Source organism: Oncorhynchus mykiss, chromosome 1 (assembly GCF_057628025.1).
Source record: "Oncorhynchus mykiss isolate SJ-2025 chromosome 1, ASM5762802v1, whole genome shotgun sequence".
In the NCBI taxonomy this organism is placed as follows: Eukaryota; Metazoa; Chordata; class Actinopteri; order Salmoniformes; family Salmonidae; genus Oncorhynchus; species Oncorhynchus mykiss.
The window spans coordinates 46,920,278-46,937,888 of NC_143022.1; the positions used below are offsets into that span (position 1 = coordinate 46,920,278).

Consider the following 17,611-nt stretch of genomic DNA (forward strand, 5'->3'; position numbering starts at 1 on the left):
CAACGAGCTTACGCTTTCTACGTATTCCCCAAGGTGTCTACAGCATTGTGACGTAGTTTTACGCATTTATGTTGAAGAATAGCGTAGGCGGCTACATTGCGTAAGTGGTCACATGGTGGCTCCGAGAGAGATTCTCGCGTAAAATACAGAGGTAGCCATTACTCCAATCGGTCCTACCGAAAAACGAATTGTCCCGACAGATATATTATCGAATAGATATTAGAAAAACACCGTGAGGATTGATTATAAACAACGTTTGCCATGTTTGTTGATATTATGGAGCTAATTTGGAATATTTTTCGCCGTTTTCGTGACTGCAATTTCCGGGCGATTTCTCAGCCAAACGAAGAACAAACGGAGCTATTTCGCCTACAAAAATAATATTTTGGGAAAAAATTAACTTTGGCTATCTACCTGGGAGTCTCGTGAGTGAAAACATCCAAAGTGCATCAAAGGTAAACGATTTAATTTGATTGCTTTTCTGATTTCCGTGACAAGGTTGCCTGCTGCTAGCAAGGCATAATGCTATGCTAGGCTATCAATAAACTTACACAAATGCTTGTCTAGCTTTGGCTGTAAAGCATATTTTGATGACAGGGTGATTAACAAAAGGATAAGCTGTGTCTCAATATATTTCATTTGTGATTTTCATGAATAGGAATATTTTCTAGGGATATTTATGTCTGTTGCATTATGCTAATTCGTTTCAGGCAATGATTACGCTCCCGCATGCGGGTTTGGGAGTCACAAGAAGTTTTAAATCGATGGCAAAACCTGAAAATAGTTGTCAGCAACTAATTTGACAGAGCTTGAAGAATTTTTAAAATATTAAAAATTTTTTAAAAAAGGGCAAATGTTGCACAATCCAGGTGTTGAAAGCTGTTAGAGACTTACCCAGAGAGAACCACAGCTGTAATCACTGCCAAAGGTACTTCTACAAAGTATCGACTCAGGCATGTGAATACTTATGTATATGAGATATTGCTGTATTTCATTTTCAATAAATTTGCTAACATTTCTAAAAACATGTTTTTACTTTGCCAGTATTGTGTTTAGATGGGTGAGGGAAAAATCTATTTAAATCCCTTTTGAATTCAGGCTGGAACAAGACAAAATGTGGAACAAGTCAAGGGATATTAATACTTTCTAAAGGCGCTGTACATGTGCGTTCTCTCACATGAGGTCTGGCCGGAGGCGGTGTATAAGAGCACAGAGTGCTAGGCCACTCTTCCAGGAAGAGGTGAGGTTGGTGACGTCCACACCCCTGTACCCCTGTGTCTGCTTCTGACACCAGGTGAGGAGGCGGCTGGGCCGGATGTCCGACTCTGTGGGAGAAGAGGGTCCAACCAATCAGTCATCCAATCACGCCATCATCACCAAATAAAAACATACAGAGAAAGATAAATACACCTGGCTACAGTGGCTAGAGAATACAACATATCCCTGTAGTGTAATACGTCTTCATGGATACCTTTTTAAAAGTAGTATGAGGGTATGGGAGTGTAGGCCAACACACGCTTTTGTTGGGCATGTCTGACCCTGCTTCATGTAATGTGACCGCAGTCATTGTTTCAAGTGGGTGTAACTGTGATGAGCCCTTTTATTAACTCTCAGGTGAGGCAAGTTTATGGGACAAACACGGATCAGATTACTAATAGAACGTCACAAGGAGCCACTAATCCATAATGCTTGCACGTCTGACTAATCCAAACCGTCTCGGTCAGCTCCTGGCCTGTAGAAATACAATTTCTAGAACAGACATTCCCATTCAAGTCAATGATCCATAATGGGTGGACCTGCAGCCATATTTGCATTTCTATGTCCTGGCCTACGTGGGTGTCTGTCTGAGCTTGTCTATAGTATAATTAGAGGATGAGGCATCAGGTTAGTCATTGAGATGACAGGCCTGAGAAATGACAAGTCTCAGACTGTGGTCAGTTTGTGTTTGTGAAGACTGACCTCGTCTGGAGAGATTGACAGAACTACGTGTGGGTCCAACCCGCTCCAGAGGACAGGAGTCCTGCTGCCCGTCTATGAACAGGTGACGCACCTGTGAGAGAGGCATGAGAAGTATATTACAATATTAAAACTTGAGTTACCTGCTTTGTGAAACCGGTTCTTTAGCATGCCAATGTCAATACATGTTAAGCAAGTTAACCCATTCACATCCCTGTACTATATTTAGTAAAATATGAAAAAAGCACCACAGAACAAATTCCGTTTGGTGTAAATGAATGCAATGTGTTGACACCAGCATATAGTATTGTTATTTGACCTGTTCACCTGTTCAAAATAAACTCACTGTTTGTGAACTATAGCCATTTCTGCATTATTCTATACCTTTGGACACGTGGGGTTATCATTGGACACCAATGGTCCAGATGATGTACATGTATATACCTAGGGCTGTTGCTGTGACCGTATTACCGGTGGTCATGAGTCATGAAGGCAGTCAAATTCCACCTGACCGTTTAGTCATGGTAATTAGGCTTCTCCAAGCTCTGATGCTGCTGATGGTCATTAGTATGTTATTCGGCTATTTCAGCCACACTCATTGCTGACAGGTGTATAAAATTGAGCATGCAGCCATGCCATCTCCATAGACAAACATTGACAGTAGAATGGCCTTACGGAAAAGCTCAGTGACTTACAACGTGGCACCATCATATGATGCCACCTTTCCAACAAGTCAGTTCGTCAAATTTCTGCCCAAGGGGACTGTAAGTAATGTTATTGTGAAGTGGAAACGTCAAGGTGCAACAACGGCTCAGCCGCGAAGTGGTAGGCAACACAAGCTCACAGAACGGGACCGCCGAGTCCTGAAGCGTGTAATGCGTCAAACCAACTGTCCTCCATTGCAACACTCCCTACCGAGTTCCAAACTGCCTCTGGAATCAACGTCAGAATATATGAGAGCGTGTGGATTTAATCCACTCAATCTTATTTCCATATATACAGTACCACCACCTACTCATTCAAGGGTTATTTATTTGTACTATTTTTTACATTGTAGTGAAGACATCAGAACTATGAAATAACACATGGAATTATGTAGTAAGCCAAAGTGATAAACTAATCAAAATTTATTGCATATTTGAGATTGTTCAAAGTAGTCACCCTTTGCCTTGACAGCTTTGCACACTCTTGGCATTCGCTCAAACAGCTTCATGAGGAGATATTTTCCAACAGTCTTGAAGGAGTTCCCACATATGCTGAGCACGTGTTGGCTGCTGTTCCTTCATTCTGCGGTCCAACTCCTCCCAAACCATATCAATTTGGTTGAGGTCGAGGGACTGTGGAGGCCAGGTCATCTGATGCAGCACTCCATCCCTCTACTCAAGGTAAAACAGCCCTTACACATCCTGGAGGTGTGTTGGGTCATTGTCCTGCTGAAAAACAAATGGTAGCCCAACTAAGCTCAAACCAGATGGGATGGCTGCAGAATGCTGTGGTAGCCATGCTGGTTAAGTGTTCCTTGAATTAAAAAATAAATCAAATAAAAACAAAACAAATCACTGACAGGGTCACCAGCAAAGCACCCCCACACCACCGCCTCCATGCTAAGAAACACACATGCGGTAAGAAACACACATGCAGAGATCATCCGTTCACCCACACCACGTCGCAAACGCACAGCGGTTGGAATCAAAAATCTATAATTTGGAGTCAAGACCAAAGTTGTGTTGTGTTTCTTGGCCCAAGCAAATCTCTTCTTGTTGGTGTCGCTTAGTAGTGGTTTCATTGCAGAAATTCGACAGTAAGCCTGATTCTCAGTCTCCTCTGCACTATTGATGTGTCTGTTATTTGAACTCTGAAGCATTTATTTGGGCTGTAATTTCTGAGGCTGGTAACTAATGAACTTATCCTCTGCAGCAGAGGTAACTCCAGGTCTTCCTTTCCTGTGGCGGTCCTTTTGAGAGCCACTTTCATCATAGCGCTTGATGGTTTTTGAGGCCGCACTTGAAGAAAGTTCTTTAAATGTTCCACATTTACTGACCTTCCTGTCTTCAAGTAATGAAGGAATGTCGTTTCTCTTTGCTTATTTGAGCCGTTCTTGCCATAATATAGACTTGGTATTTTACCAAATAGGGATATCTTCTGTAACACACACACACACACACAGGGTCACTTAGAAATGTCCTTGGTTTTGGAAAGAAAAGCACATTTCTTGGCCATTAAAATAACATCAAAATGATCAGAAACAGTGTGGACATTGTTAATGTTGTAAATGACTATTGTAACTGGAAACAGCAGATTTTTTATGGAATATCTAAATAGACGTACAGAGGCCCATTATCAGCAACCATCACTCCTGTGTTCCAACGGCACGTTGTGTTAGCTAATCCAAGTTTATCAATTTTAAAAAGGCTAATTGATCATTAGAAAACCCTTTTGCAATTATGTTAGCACAGCTGAAAACTGTGGTGCTAATTAAAACAGCAATACATTTTTTTTAAATGACCTTCTTTAGACTAGTTGAGTATCTGGAGCCTCAGCATTTGTGGGTTTGATTACAGGCTCAAAATGGCCAGAAACAAAGAACTTACTTGTGAAAATCGTCAGTCTATTCTTGTTCTGAAAAATGAAGGCTATTCCATGCGAGAAATTGCCAAGGAACTGAAGATCTCGTATAACGCTGTGTACAACTCCCTTCACAGAACAGAGCAAACTGGCTCTAAGCAGAATAGAAAGAGGAGTGGGAGGCCCCGGTGCACAACTGAGCAAGAGGACAAGTACATTAGTGTCGAGCTTGAGAAACAGACACCTCACAAGTCCTCAACTGGCAGCTTCATTAAATAGCACCTGCAAAACACCAGTCTCAACGGCAACAGTGAAGAGGTGACGCCGGGATGCTGGCCTTCTAGGCAGAGTTGCAAAGAAAAAGCCATATCTCAGACTGTCCAACAAAAATAAAAGATTATGGTGGGCAAAATAACAGACAATGGACAGAGGAACTCTGCCTAGAAGGCCAGCATCCCGGAGTCGCCTTTTCACAGTTGACGTTGAGACTGTACCTGACAGGAACTACAGTTGGGAGTCGGAAGTTTACATACGCTTAGGCTGGAGTCATTAAAACTTGTTTTTCAACCACTCCACAAATGTCTTGTTATCAAACTATAGTTCTGGAAAGTTGGTTAGGACATCTACTTTGTGCATGCCACAAGTAATTTTTCCAACAATTGTTTTCAGACAGATTATTTCACTAATCACAATTCCAGTGGGTCAGAAGTTTACATACACTAAGTTCACTGTGCCTTTAATCAGCTTGGAACATTCCAAGACCTTAGAAAACATTTGTAGACCTCCACAAGTCTGGTTCATCCTTGGGAGCAATTTCCAAACGCCTGAAGGTACCACATTCATCTGTACAAACAATAGTACGCAAGTATAAACACCATGGGACACCGCAGCAGTCCTACCGCTCAGGAAGGAGACGCGTTCTGTCTCCTAGAGATTAATGTACTTTGGTGCGAAAAGTGCAAATCAATTCCAGAACAGCAGCAAAGAACCTTGTGAAGATGCTGGAGCAAATATGTACAAAAGTCACTACATCCACAGTAAAACGAGTCCAATATCGACATAACCTGAAAGGCCGCTCAGCAAGGAAGAAGCCACTGCTCCAAAACCGCCAGACTACGGTTTGCAATTGCACATGGGGACAAAGATCATACTTTTTGGAGAAATGTCATCTGGTCTGATGAAACAAAAATAGAACTGTTTGGCCATAATAACCATCATTATGTTTGGAGGAAAAAGGGGGACACTTGCAAGCCGAAGAACACCATCCCAACCGTGAAGCACACGAGTGGCAGCATCATGTTGTGGGGGTGCTTTACTGCAGGAGGGACTGGTGCACTTCACAAAATAGATGGTATCATGAGGATGGAAAATTATGTGGATATATTGAAGCAACATCTCAAGACAGTCAGGAAGTTAAAGCTTGGTCGCAAATGGGTCTCCAAATGGACAATGACCCCAAGCATACTTCCAAAGTTGTGGCAAAATGGCTTAAGGACAACAAAGTCAAGGTATTGGAGTGGCCATCACAAAGCCCTGACCTCAATCCTATAGAAAATTTGTGGGCGGAACTGAAAAGGCATGTGCGAGCAACAAGGCCCACAAACCTGACCTAGTTACATTATCTTTGTCAGGAAGAATGGGCCAAAATGCACCCAACTTATTGTTGGAAGCTTGTGGAAGGCTACCCGAGACGTTTGACCCAATTTAAACAATTTAAAGGCAATGCTACCAAATACTAATTGAGTGTATGTAAACTTCTGACCCACTGGGAATGTGATGAAAGAAAAAAAGCTGAAATAAATCACTCTACTATTATTCTGACATTTCACATTCTTAAAATAAAGTGGTGATCCTAACTGACCTAAGACAGTGAATGTTGACTAGGATTAAATGTCAGGAATTGTGAAAAACTGAATTTAAATGTATTTGGCTAAGGTGGATGTAAACTTCCGACTTCAACTGTATTTAATGAACCTGCCACATGATTCATGAAATGTGTAAAAAAAAACAGTAACCCCATGTGTCCAAAGACTAAATATAGTACAATATAAAAAAAACTCACTGTAGACAAATGCTTTGGCTGATTTAAAAATGTCTTCAGATTTGTCCATTAGGAAGCAGAGAGAACAAGAATAAAATAAACTAGACTAAAATAACATTTCTGCAATGGATATGAATGGGTTAATTGTCAACTGTTCTAGAGTGCATTCGGAAAGTATTCAGACCCCTTGACTTTTTCCACATTTTGTTACTTTACAGCCATATACTAAAATTGATTAACTTGAATTTTTTTTGTTAGCAATCTATATACCCCATAATGACAAAACCGGTTTAGAAATGATTGCAAACTTATTCAAAATAAAAAGCAGAAATACCACATTTCCATAAATATTCAGACCCTTTACTCAGTACTTTGCTGAAGCACCTTTGGCAGCGATTACAGCCTCGAGTCTTCTTCGGTATGACGGTTCAAGCTTTGCAGACCTGTATTTGGGGGGTTTCTCCCATTCATCTCTGCAGATTCCCTCAAGCTCTGTCAGGTTGGATGGGGAGCGTTGCTGCACAGCTATTTTCACGTCTCTCCAGAGATGTTCGATAAGGTTTTAAGTTCAGGCTCTGGCTGGGCCACTCAGACATTCAGAGACTTGTCCCGAAGCCACTCCTGCGTTGCTTGGCTGTGTGCTTGGGGTCATTGTCCTGGACAAAGGTAAACATTCACCCCAGTCTGAGGTCCTGAACCCTCTAAAGCAGGATTTCATCAAGGACCGGTCTGTAATTTGCTCTGGTCATCTTTCCCTCGATCCTGACTAGTCTCCCAGCCAGTACCACTGAAAAACATCCCAACCGCATGATGCTAACACCACCATGCTTCACCTTAGGGATGATGCCAGACGTGATGTTTGGCATTCAGGCCAAATAGTTCAATCTTGGTTTCATCAGACCAGAGAATCTTGTTTCTTTAGGTGTCTTATGGGAAACTACTGAGGAGCGGCTTTCATCTGGCCACTCTACCACAAAGGCCTGATTGGTGGCGTGCTGCAGAGATGGTTGTCCTTTTGGAAGGTTCTCTCATCTCCAGTAAGGAACTATGGAGCTCTGTCAGTGACCCACAGGTTCCTGGTCGCCTCCCTGACCAAGGCCCTACTCCCCCGATTGCTCAGTTTGGCAGGGCGGACAGCTCTTGGTAGAGTCTTGATGGTTCCAAACTTCTTCCATTTAAGATTAACGAAGTCACTGTTCTTGGGGACCTTCAATGCTGCTTATTTCTTTTTGTATCCTTCCCCAGATCTGTGCTGCGACATAATCCTGTCTCAGAGCTCTACAATTCCTTCGACCTCATGACTTAGTTGACAGTGCATGTCAGAGCATAAACCGTGTCATGTCATTACCAAATCATGTCCAAACAATTACATTTCCCACAGGTGGACACCAATCAAGTTGTAAAAACATCAAGGATGATCAATGGAAACAGGATGCACCGAAGATAAATTTAAAGTCTCATAGCAAAGGGTTTTAATACTTATGTAAATAAGATTTCTAAAAACCTTTTTCTTTATGGGGTATTCTGTGTAGATTAATGAGGGGGGGGGGTTAATTTAATCCATTTTAGAATAAGGCTGTAACATAACAGAATGTGGAAAAAGTCAGGAGGTCTGAATACACTGTAAATAGGACAAGACAATTTATCTGTTTAAAATATAAATGTGAGGTATTCTCCATCTCAGACGAACCTGATGTGGTTTGACACAGCTGGAGTTGAGGTTAGGGTACCGTGTTACCGGGTCTATGGTGTACTGATCAAAGTTCTTTGAGATGTTCTCTGTCGTTGTTTGGGGTAATAGCCTGTAGAGGCCCTCCCTACAAACATGTCATGAGATGAAATCATTCATTTTCTGTTAAAACCAGAGCAACAGATTACCTGTCATACAGTGGGACAAACACAAAATCACTTCCACTAATAGGATAACCAAACGTTTCTAACATGTAGCAATATGGATCTAAATCATAATTTGAATGTAGAAACCTGATAGCAATTTTTTCCAAAGTGACTGGAACTGGTCTCTCCTAACCTGGATTAAGAAAATGTCAATATAATCCCCTTTTTCTCCCCAATTTCGTGATATCCTATTGGAAGTTACAGTCTTGTCCCATCGCTGCAACTCCCTTACGACTCGGAAGAGGCGAAGGTCGATCCTACTTCTTGACACACTGCTCACTTAGCCCCGCAGGCGGCCGAAGTCAGCCCCGCAGGCGGCCGAAGTCAGCCCCGCAGGCGGCCGAAGTCAGCCCCGCAGGCGGCCGAAGTCAGCCCCGCAGGCGGCCGAAGTCAGCCACAAGGAGTCGCAAGAGCATGATGGGACAAGGAAATCACGGCCGGCTAAACCCTCCCCTAACCCGGACGATGCTGGGCCAATTGTGCGCCGCCTCATGGGTCTCCCGGTCACGGCCAGCTGTGACACAGCCTGGGATCGAACCCGGGTCTGTAGTGACCGCTGCGCCACACAGAAAGCCGTCATTAGAATCTCATATGTAAACATCTCCAGCCTACTGTACCTTTCTGCCAGGATCTCCAGATGGGTCTTGCCCTGCGCCCAGCCCCTTACCATCCACACCGTGTCAAAGGCAGCCAGGAACCCTCTAGCACAGCCTGTCCCCGTGGGCCAGAAGGGCTATAGACAGAGAGAACATGGGTCAACACACTACACGCATACAAAGCAGGACACACTGATTGTTCAGCGACATCAAGCAAGCTAGGAATGTTCTCAAACTGCCTAAAGGGAATATGTGTGGGAAGAAAAATGCTCATCTGATCTACTGTAAGAAGAGGTGACAAGCCACCTGGTACTAACAACCTGGATGCTAAATTAGTGAGGTTGGTAGCAGAATACATTGTGACTTCGGTTTGCCACATGTTCAATTTAAGCCTAGAAGACGATGTGTGCCCTCAGACCTGGAGGGAGGCAAAGGTCATTCCGCTGCCCAAGAATAGCAGAGCACCCTTTAATGGTTCAAATAGCTGACCAATCAGCCTGTTACCAGGGCTTAGCAAACGTTTTGAAAATAATCATGTTTGATCAAAAAGTTATTTTACAACGGGCTTTCATCATGCTTATAGAGAAGGGCACTCAACACGCTCAGCACTGACACAAATGACTGATGATTGGCTAAAAGAAACTGATAGTAAGAATATTTTGGGAGCTGTTTTGTTAGACATCAGTGCAGCTTTTGATATCATTGATCATAAACTATTGCTGAAAAAAAATTACTTGTGTTATGGATTTGCATCATCTGCCTTATGGATTGAGAGTTACCGATCTAATAGAACACAGAGGGTTTTCTGTGGTGTACCACAAGGCAGCCGGCTTGGGCAATTGTTTTCTGTTATTACTAATGACTTTCCAATGTCCTTGAATAAAGCTTGTGTTTCAATGAATGCTAACGACTCAAAAGTAAACGTCAGCTACGACAATAAAATAAATAACTAACACTTAACAGAGCTTCAGTCAGTTTTAGAATGGGTAACTAGCAATAGGCTGGTGCTAAATATATATAAAAAACTAAAAGCATCGTTTTTGGGACAAATCACTCACTCAATGCTAAGCTTAATTTAGGATGTAATATTGAATAACGTGGTTATTGAGCAACAGCTGGGTGTAACCCAAAATGGGGCTGGAGGGTAGCCTAGTTTCTAGAGGGTTGGACTAGTAACCGGAAGGTTGCAAGTTCAAATCCCCGAGCTGACAAGGTACACATCTGTCGTTCTGCCTAGGGCATCATTGAAAATAAGAATGTGTTCTTAACTGACTTGCCTAGTTAAATAGAGGTAAAATAAAAATTTAAAATTAAATAAAAAAGATCGTAAGCTGTCATGGTCAAAACATAGACTTGGTTGCTGAAATGGGTTAGAGGTCTGTCCATGTTGTGACGACCCTCCCACTCTGTCTGCCGTATTCTTTGTCTTGACTCTTGTTTTCCTTATTAGGATGTCGGCAAGCGGAGCTGGGAGGGTCGTCAGAACATGGACAGACCTCTAACCCATTTCAGCAACCAAGTCTATGTTTTGACCATGACAGCTTACGATCTTTTTCGTCCGGGTATGTCCCGAGATAAATACACCTCTTCCCCATTCATTGAGGAGACTCTCCATGCAGACACTGTTAGTTTTTGGTTGTTTGCTTTGGCTCCTTTCAACACCTCATTATCACATTTATGCATGCAACCACACACTTACACTATGGATTACTCACTACACACACACCACTGTTAATTGTATTTACATTTCCTCAGTTAAGGAATAACATATTTATTATCAACAAAAATATATTTATTATCACCACATATTATCACCTTTTTGTTGCGTACTATGAGCCGGTTCGTGACAATGTTAAGGAGTTGCTCTGCTTTCTTGACATCTCAGTCGACCAGACAGGTGCTAGTTTTGTTGTATCTGGACTACTGCCCAGTTGTGTGGTCATGTGTGGCAAAGAGGGCCATTGGTAAATTGCAGTTGGTCCAGAAGAAAGTGGCACATACTGCATTTAGATGTACGGGGGGTGGGTGGGGGGGTGAATGTCAGTTACATGTATCTCTTGATTGACTGCATCACTATTGGTCTTTGTGCGAGGTATTGATGTGTTGAAGGCACCGACCTGTCTGTTAAAGCAGTTGGAACACAGTTCAGACACTCATCGGTACAACAAGACATGCAAACAGAGGTCTCTTCACAGTCCCCAGGTCGAGAACTGAGGCTGGGAAACACACCGTTTTAAATAGAGCCATGACTACATGGAACTCTGCCACCCCAGGTAACTCAAGCTAGAAATAAAACCATACATATATTATATATAAACATATATATACATTTTTAAAGATAACACCTTGCGGCACAACAGGGACTCTGAAGAGACTGCCATTTTTTATATATTTGCTATCGTCTCTGCCCATTCATCACCATTGTACTGGTTGTTGTCTTACCCGTTGTTGACTTAGCTAGCTATCAACACCTGTGATTGCTTTATGCCTCGCTTTGTCTCTCTCAAATGTCAATATGCCTTGTACACTGTTTAGGATAGTTATTATTGTCATAGTTTACTGCAGAGCCCCTAGTCCCACTCAACATGCCTCCTTTGTCCCACCTCCCACACATGTGGTGACCTCACCCAGCATAACTAGCCCTTCCAGAGATGGAACCTCTTATCACTCTGTGCCTGGGTTTAAATCCACTATACCCGTACCCTACCATACCAGTCTGTACATTACACCCTGAATCTATTCTACCACGCCCAGAAATCTGCTCCTTTTATTCTCTGTCTCCAACGCACTAGACAACCAGTTTTGATAGCCGTTAGCCGTACCCCCATCCTACTCCTCCTCTGTTCCTCGGGTGATGTGGAGGTTAACCCAGGACCTGTGTCCCTAGGCACTCATTTGTTGACTTCTGTAACCAAAAAAGCCTTTGTTTCATGCATGTTAAAATCAGAAGCCTCGTCGCCAAGTTCGTTTTACTCACTGCTTTAGCATACTCCGCCAACCCTGATGTCCTTGCCGTGTCTGAATCCTGGCTCGAAGGCCACCACATCTATCTTCAGAGTTCGTTCTGTTAGGTGACTTAAACTGGGATATGCTTAACCTCATGAAACTCTGGGGGCAGTATTTCATTTTTGGATGAAAAACATTCCCGTTTTAAACAAGATATTTTGTCACGAAAAGATGCTCGACTATGCAAATAATTGACAGCTTTGGAAAGAAAACACTGACGTTTCCAAAACTGCAAAGATAGTCTGTGAGTGCCACAGAACTAATACTACAGGCGAAACCAAGATGACATTTCATACAGGAAGGGAGACAGATTTGAGGCGCTGTGTACCAATGTCTCCTTATATGGCTGTGAATGCGCAAGGAGAGAGCCTACACTTTGTCGTTTCCCCAAGGTGTTTGCAGCATTGTGACGTATTTGTAGGCATATCATTGGAAAATTGACCATAAGAGACTACATTTACCAAGTGTCTGCTGGGTGTCCTCCGTCGAAACTATTGCGCAATCTCCAGGTGTGCGCATTTTTCCATTTTGAACAGAGGAGAAACCAGGAGTGACTTATCATCGAATAGATATGTGAAAAACACCTTGAGGATTGATTCTAAACAACGTTTGCCATGTTTCTTTCGATATTATGGAGTTAATTTGGAAAAAAGTTCACGTTGTTATGACTGAATTTTCAGGGGTTTTTCTCAGCCAAACTTGAAAACGGACCGATTTCTCCTACACAAATAATATTTTTGGAAAAACTGAACATTTGCTATCTAACAGAGTCTCGTCATTGAAAACATCCGAAGTTCTTCAAAGGTAAATTATTTTATTTGAATGCTTTTCTTGTTTTTGTGAAAATGTTGCATGCTGAATACCAGGCTAATGGTATGTTAGCTATCAATACCCTTACACAAATGCTTGTTTAGCTATGGTTCAAAAGCATATTTTGAAAATCTGAGATGACAGTGTTGTTAACAAAAGGCTAAGCTTGAGAGCTAATATATTTATTTCATTTGCGATTTTCATAAATAGTTAACATTGCGTTATGGTAATGAGCTTGAGGCTATAAATAGGATCCCGGATCCGGGTTTGCTCGTCGCAACTGGTTTTAACACCCCGGCAGTCCTACAATCTAAACTAGATGCCCTCAATCTCACACAAGTTATCAAGGAACCCACCAGGCACAACCCTAAATCCGTAGCTATGGGCACCCTCAGATATTATTCTGACCAACTTGCCCTCCAAATACACCCCTGCTCTTTTCAATCAGGATCTCAGCGATCACTGCCTCATTGCCTGCATCCGCGGTCAAATGACCACCTTTCATCCCTGTCAAACGCTCAATAATACAATGATGTATCTAGTCAACCTGGCCCGGGTATCCTGGAAGGATACTGACCTCATCCTGTTAGTCGAGGATGCCTAGTCGTTCTTTAAAAAGTAATTTCCTCAACATCTTAAATAAGCATGCCCAATTCAAAAAAAATGTAGAAGGAAGAACAGATATAGCCCTTAGTTCACTCCAGACCAGACTGCCCTCGACCAGCACAAACTCATCCTATGGCGGACTGCACTAGCATTGAATAGTCCCTGCGATATTCAACTTTTCAGGGAAGTCAGGAACCAATACACGCAGTCAGGAAAGCAAAGACTAGCTTTTTCCAAACAGAAATGTGCATCCTGTAGCACAAACTCCACAAAACTTCTGGGACACTAAAGTCCATGGAGAAAAAGAGCACCTCCTCCCAGCTGCCTACTGCACGGAGGCTAGGTAACACTCACCACCAATAGATCCACAATCCGCTACTTTCCCAAGCCTCCCCAGCTTCTCCTTCACCCAAATACAGATAACTGATGTTCTGCAAGAGTTGCAAAACCTGGGCCCGTACAAATCAGCTGTGCTAGACAATCTGGACCCTCTTTCTGAAAATTATCCACCCCCATTGTTGCAACCCCTATCACCACAGGGATCAATTCTCGGGACGACTCTTTTCTCTGTGTGTGTAATATATACACAGTGGGGAGAACAAGTATTTGATAACCTGCAAAAATCGGCAGTGTTTCCTACTGACAAAGCATGTAGAGGTCTGTAATTTTTTATCATAGGTACACTTCAACTGTTCGAAACAGAATCTAAAACAAAAATCCAGAAAATCACATTGTATGATTTTTAAGTAATTAATTTGCATTTTATTGCATGACATAAGTATCTGATCACCTACCAACCAGTAAGAATTCTGGCTCTCACAGACCTGTTAGTTTTTCTTTAAGAAGCCCTCCTGTTCTCCACTCATTACCTGTATTAACTGCACCTGTTTGAACTCGTTACCTGTATAAAAGACACCTTTCCACACACAATCAAACGGACTCCAACCTCTCCACAATGGCCAAGACCAGAGAGCTATGGAAGGACATCAGGGATAAAATTGTAGACCTGCACAAGGCTGGGATGGGCTACAGGACAATAGGCAAGCAGCTTGGTGAGAAGGCAACAACTGTTGGTGCAATTATTAGAAAATGGAAGTTCAAGATGACGGTCAATCACCCTGATTGGGTCTCCATTCAAGAGCTCACCTCGTGGGGCATCAATGATCATGAGGAAGGTGAGGGATCAGCCCAGAACTACATGGCAGGACCTGGTTAATGACCTGAAGAGAGCTGGGACCACAGTCTCAAAGAAAACCATTAGTAACACACTACGCAGTCATGGATTAAAATCCTGCAGTGCACGCAAGGGCCCCCTGCTCAAGCCAGCGCATGTCCAGGCCCATCTGAAGTTTGCCAATGACCATCTGGATGATCCAGAGGAGGAATGGGAGAAGGTCATGTGGTCTGATGAGACAAAAATAGAGCTTAACTCCACTCGCCGTGTTTGGAGGAAGAAGGATGAGTACAACCCCAAGAACACCATCCCTACCGTGAATCATGGAGGTGGAAACATCATTCTTTGGGTATGCTTTTCTGCAAAGGGGACAGGACGACTGCACCGTATTGAGGGGAGGATGGATGTGGCCATGTATCGCGAGATCTTGGTCAACAACCTCCTTCCCTCAGTAAGAGCATTGAAGATGGGTCGTGGCTGGGTCTTCCAGCATGACAACGACCCGAAACACACAGCCAGGGCAACTAAGGAGTGGCTCTGTAAGAAGCATCTCAAGGTTCTGGAGTGGCCTAGCCAGTCTCCAGACCTGAACCCAATAGAAAATATTTGGAGGGAGCTGAAAGTCCGTATTGCCCAGCGACAGCCCCGAAACCTGAAGGATCTGGAGAAGGTCTGTATTGAGGAGTGGGCCAAAATCCCTGCTGCAGTGTGTAAACCTGGTCAAGAACTACAGGAAATGTATGATCTCTGTAATTGCAAACAAAGGTTTCTGTACCAAATATTAAGTTCTGCTTTTCTGATGTATCAAATACTTATGTCATGCAATAAAATGCCAAACATACCCTCGAAAAACCTATCCTACTGATCCTCGACTTCGGTGAGGTCTTTTACAAAAATAGCTTCCAATACTCTACTCAGCAAACTGGATGCAGTCTATCACAGTCCCATCTGTTTTGTCACCAAAGCCCCATATACAGTGGGGCAAAAAAGTATTTAGTCAGCCACCAATTGTGAAACTTCTCCCACTTAAAAAGGAGATGCCTGTAATTTATCATAGGTACACTTCAACTATGACAGACAAAATAAGAAAAAAAAAAATCCAGAAAAATCACATTGTAGGATTTTTTATGAATTTATTTGCAAATTATGGTGGAAAATAAGTATTTGGTCAATAACACGTTTCTCAATACTTTGTTATATACCCTTTTTTGGCAATGACAGAGGTCAAATGTTTTCTGTAAGTCTTCACAAGGTTTTCACACACTGTTGCTGGTATTTTGGCCCATTCCTCCATGCAGATCTCCTCTAGAGCAGTGATGTTTTGGGGCTGTTGCTGGGCAACACGGACTTTCAACTCCCTCCAAAGATTTTCTATGGGGTTGAGATCTGGAGACTGGCTAGGCCACTCCAGGACCTTGAAATGCTTCTTAAGAAGCCACTCTGTTGCCCGGGCGGTGTGTTTGGGATCATTGTCATGCTGAAAGACCCAGCCACATTTCATCTTCAATGCCCTTGCTGATGGGAGGTTTTCACTCAAAATCTCACGATACATGGCCCCATTCATCCTTTCCACGGATCAGTCGTCCTGGTCCCTTTGCAGAAAAACAGCCCCAAAGCATGATGTTTCCACCCCCATGATTCACAGTAGGTATGGTGTTCCTTGGATGCAACTCAGCATTCTTTGTCCTCCAAACACAACGAGTTGAGTTTACCAAAAAGTTATATTTTGGTTTCATCTGACCATATGACATTCTCCCAATCTTCTTCTGGATCATCCAAATGCTCTCTAGCAAACTTCAGACGGGCCTGGACATGTGTCCCCCTGCTTAAGCCAGTACGTCTGGCACTGCAGGATTTGAGTCCCTGGCGACGTATTGTGTTACTGATGGTAGGCTTTGTTACTTTGGTCCCAGCTCTCTGCAGGTCATTCACTAGATCCCCCCCGTGTGGGTCTGGGATTTTTGCTCACCGTTCCTGTGATCATTTTGACCCCACGTGGTGAGATCCTGCGTGGAGCCCCAGATCGAGGGAGATTATCAGTGGTCTTGTATGTCTTCCATTTCCTAATAATTGCTCCCACAGTTGATTTCTTCAAACCAAGCTGCTTACCTATTGCAGATTCAGTCTTCCCAGCCTGGTGCAGGTCTACAATTTTGTTTCTGGTGTCCTTTGACAGCTCTTTGGTCTTGGCCATAGTGGAGTTTGGAGTGTGACTGTTTGAGGTTGTGGACAGGTGTCTTTTACACTGATAACAAGTTCAAACAGGTGCCATTAATACAGGTAACGAGTGGAAGACAGAGGAGCCTCTTAAATAAGAAGTTACAGGTCTGTGAGAGCCAGAAATCTTGCTTGTTTGTAGGGGCCCAAATACTTATTTTCCACCATAATTTGCAAATAAATTCATTAAAAATCCTACAATGATTTTCTGATTTTTTCCCCCTCATTTTGTCTGTCATAGTTGAAGTGTACCTATGATGAAAATTACAGGCCTCTCATCTTTTTAAGTGGGAGAACTTGCACAATTGGTGGCTGACTAAATACTTTTTTGTCCCACTGTACCACCCACCACTGCGACCTGTATGCTCTAGTCGACTGGCCCTCGCTACATATTCATCGCCAGACCCACTGGTTCCAGGTCATCTATAAGTCTATGTTAGGTAAAGCCTTATCTCAGCTCACCGGACATGATAACACCCACCCATAGCACATGCTCCAGCAGTTATATCTCACTGGTAATCCCCAAAGCAAACACCTCCTTTGGTCACCTTTCCTTCCAGTTCTCTGCTGCCAATGACTGGAACAAATTGCACAAAAAAAAAATAATAATGTTTTTTTGTAAAAATCACTGAAGACTTATATTTCTTTCACTAACTTTAACCATCAGCTATCTGAGCAGTAAACCATTTGCTGCAGCTGTACATAGCCCATGTGTGAATAGGCTACCCAATCTACCTACCTCAT

The 17,611-nt window shown here is 42.9% G+C and overlaps 1 protein-coding gene across 12 annotated transcripts in view; it reads right to left on the reverse strand.

Moving 5' to 3' along the window:
* LOC110523755 (F-actin-monooxygenase mical2b) overlaps positions 1 to 17,611 on the reverse strand; it is a 90,159-nt gene that overhangs the window by 39,648 nt on the left and 32,900 nt on the right. For all 12 annotated transcript variants that reach the window (XR_016495358.1, XM_090232419.1, XM_090232409.1 and 9 more), the window contains 4 exons: positions 9,076 to 9,191; positions 8,253 to 8,379; positions 1,960 to 2,050; positions 1,178 to 1,325 (listed from right to left, as the gene is read on the reverse strand). Coding sequence is in view for 11 of the 12 variants with exons in the window: in XM_090232419.1 (XP_090088545.1) it covers positions 1,178 to 1,325; positions 1,960 to 2,050; positions 8,253 to 8,379; positions 9,076 to 9,191 (482 nt within the window). In the remaining variant the exon portion in view is untranslated. The remainder of the gene's footprint in view (positions 1 to 1,177; positions 1,326 to 1,959; positions 2,051 to 8,252; positions 8,380 to 9,075; positions 9,192 to 17,611) is intronic.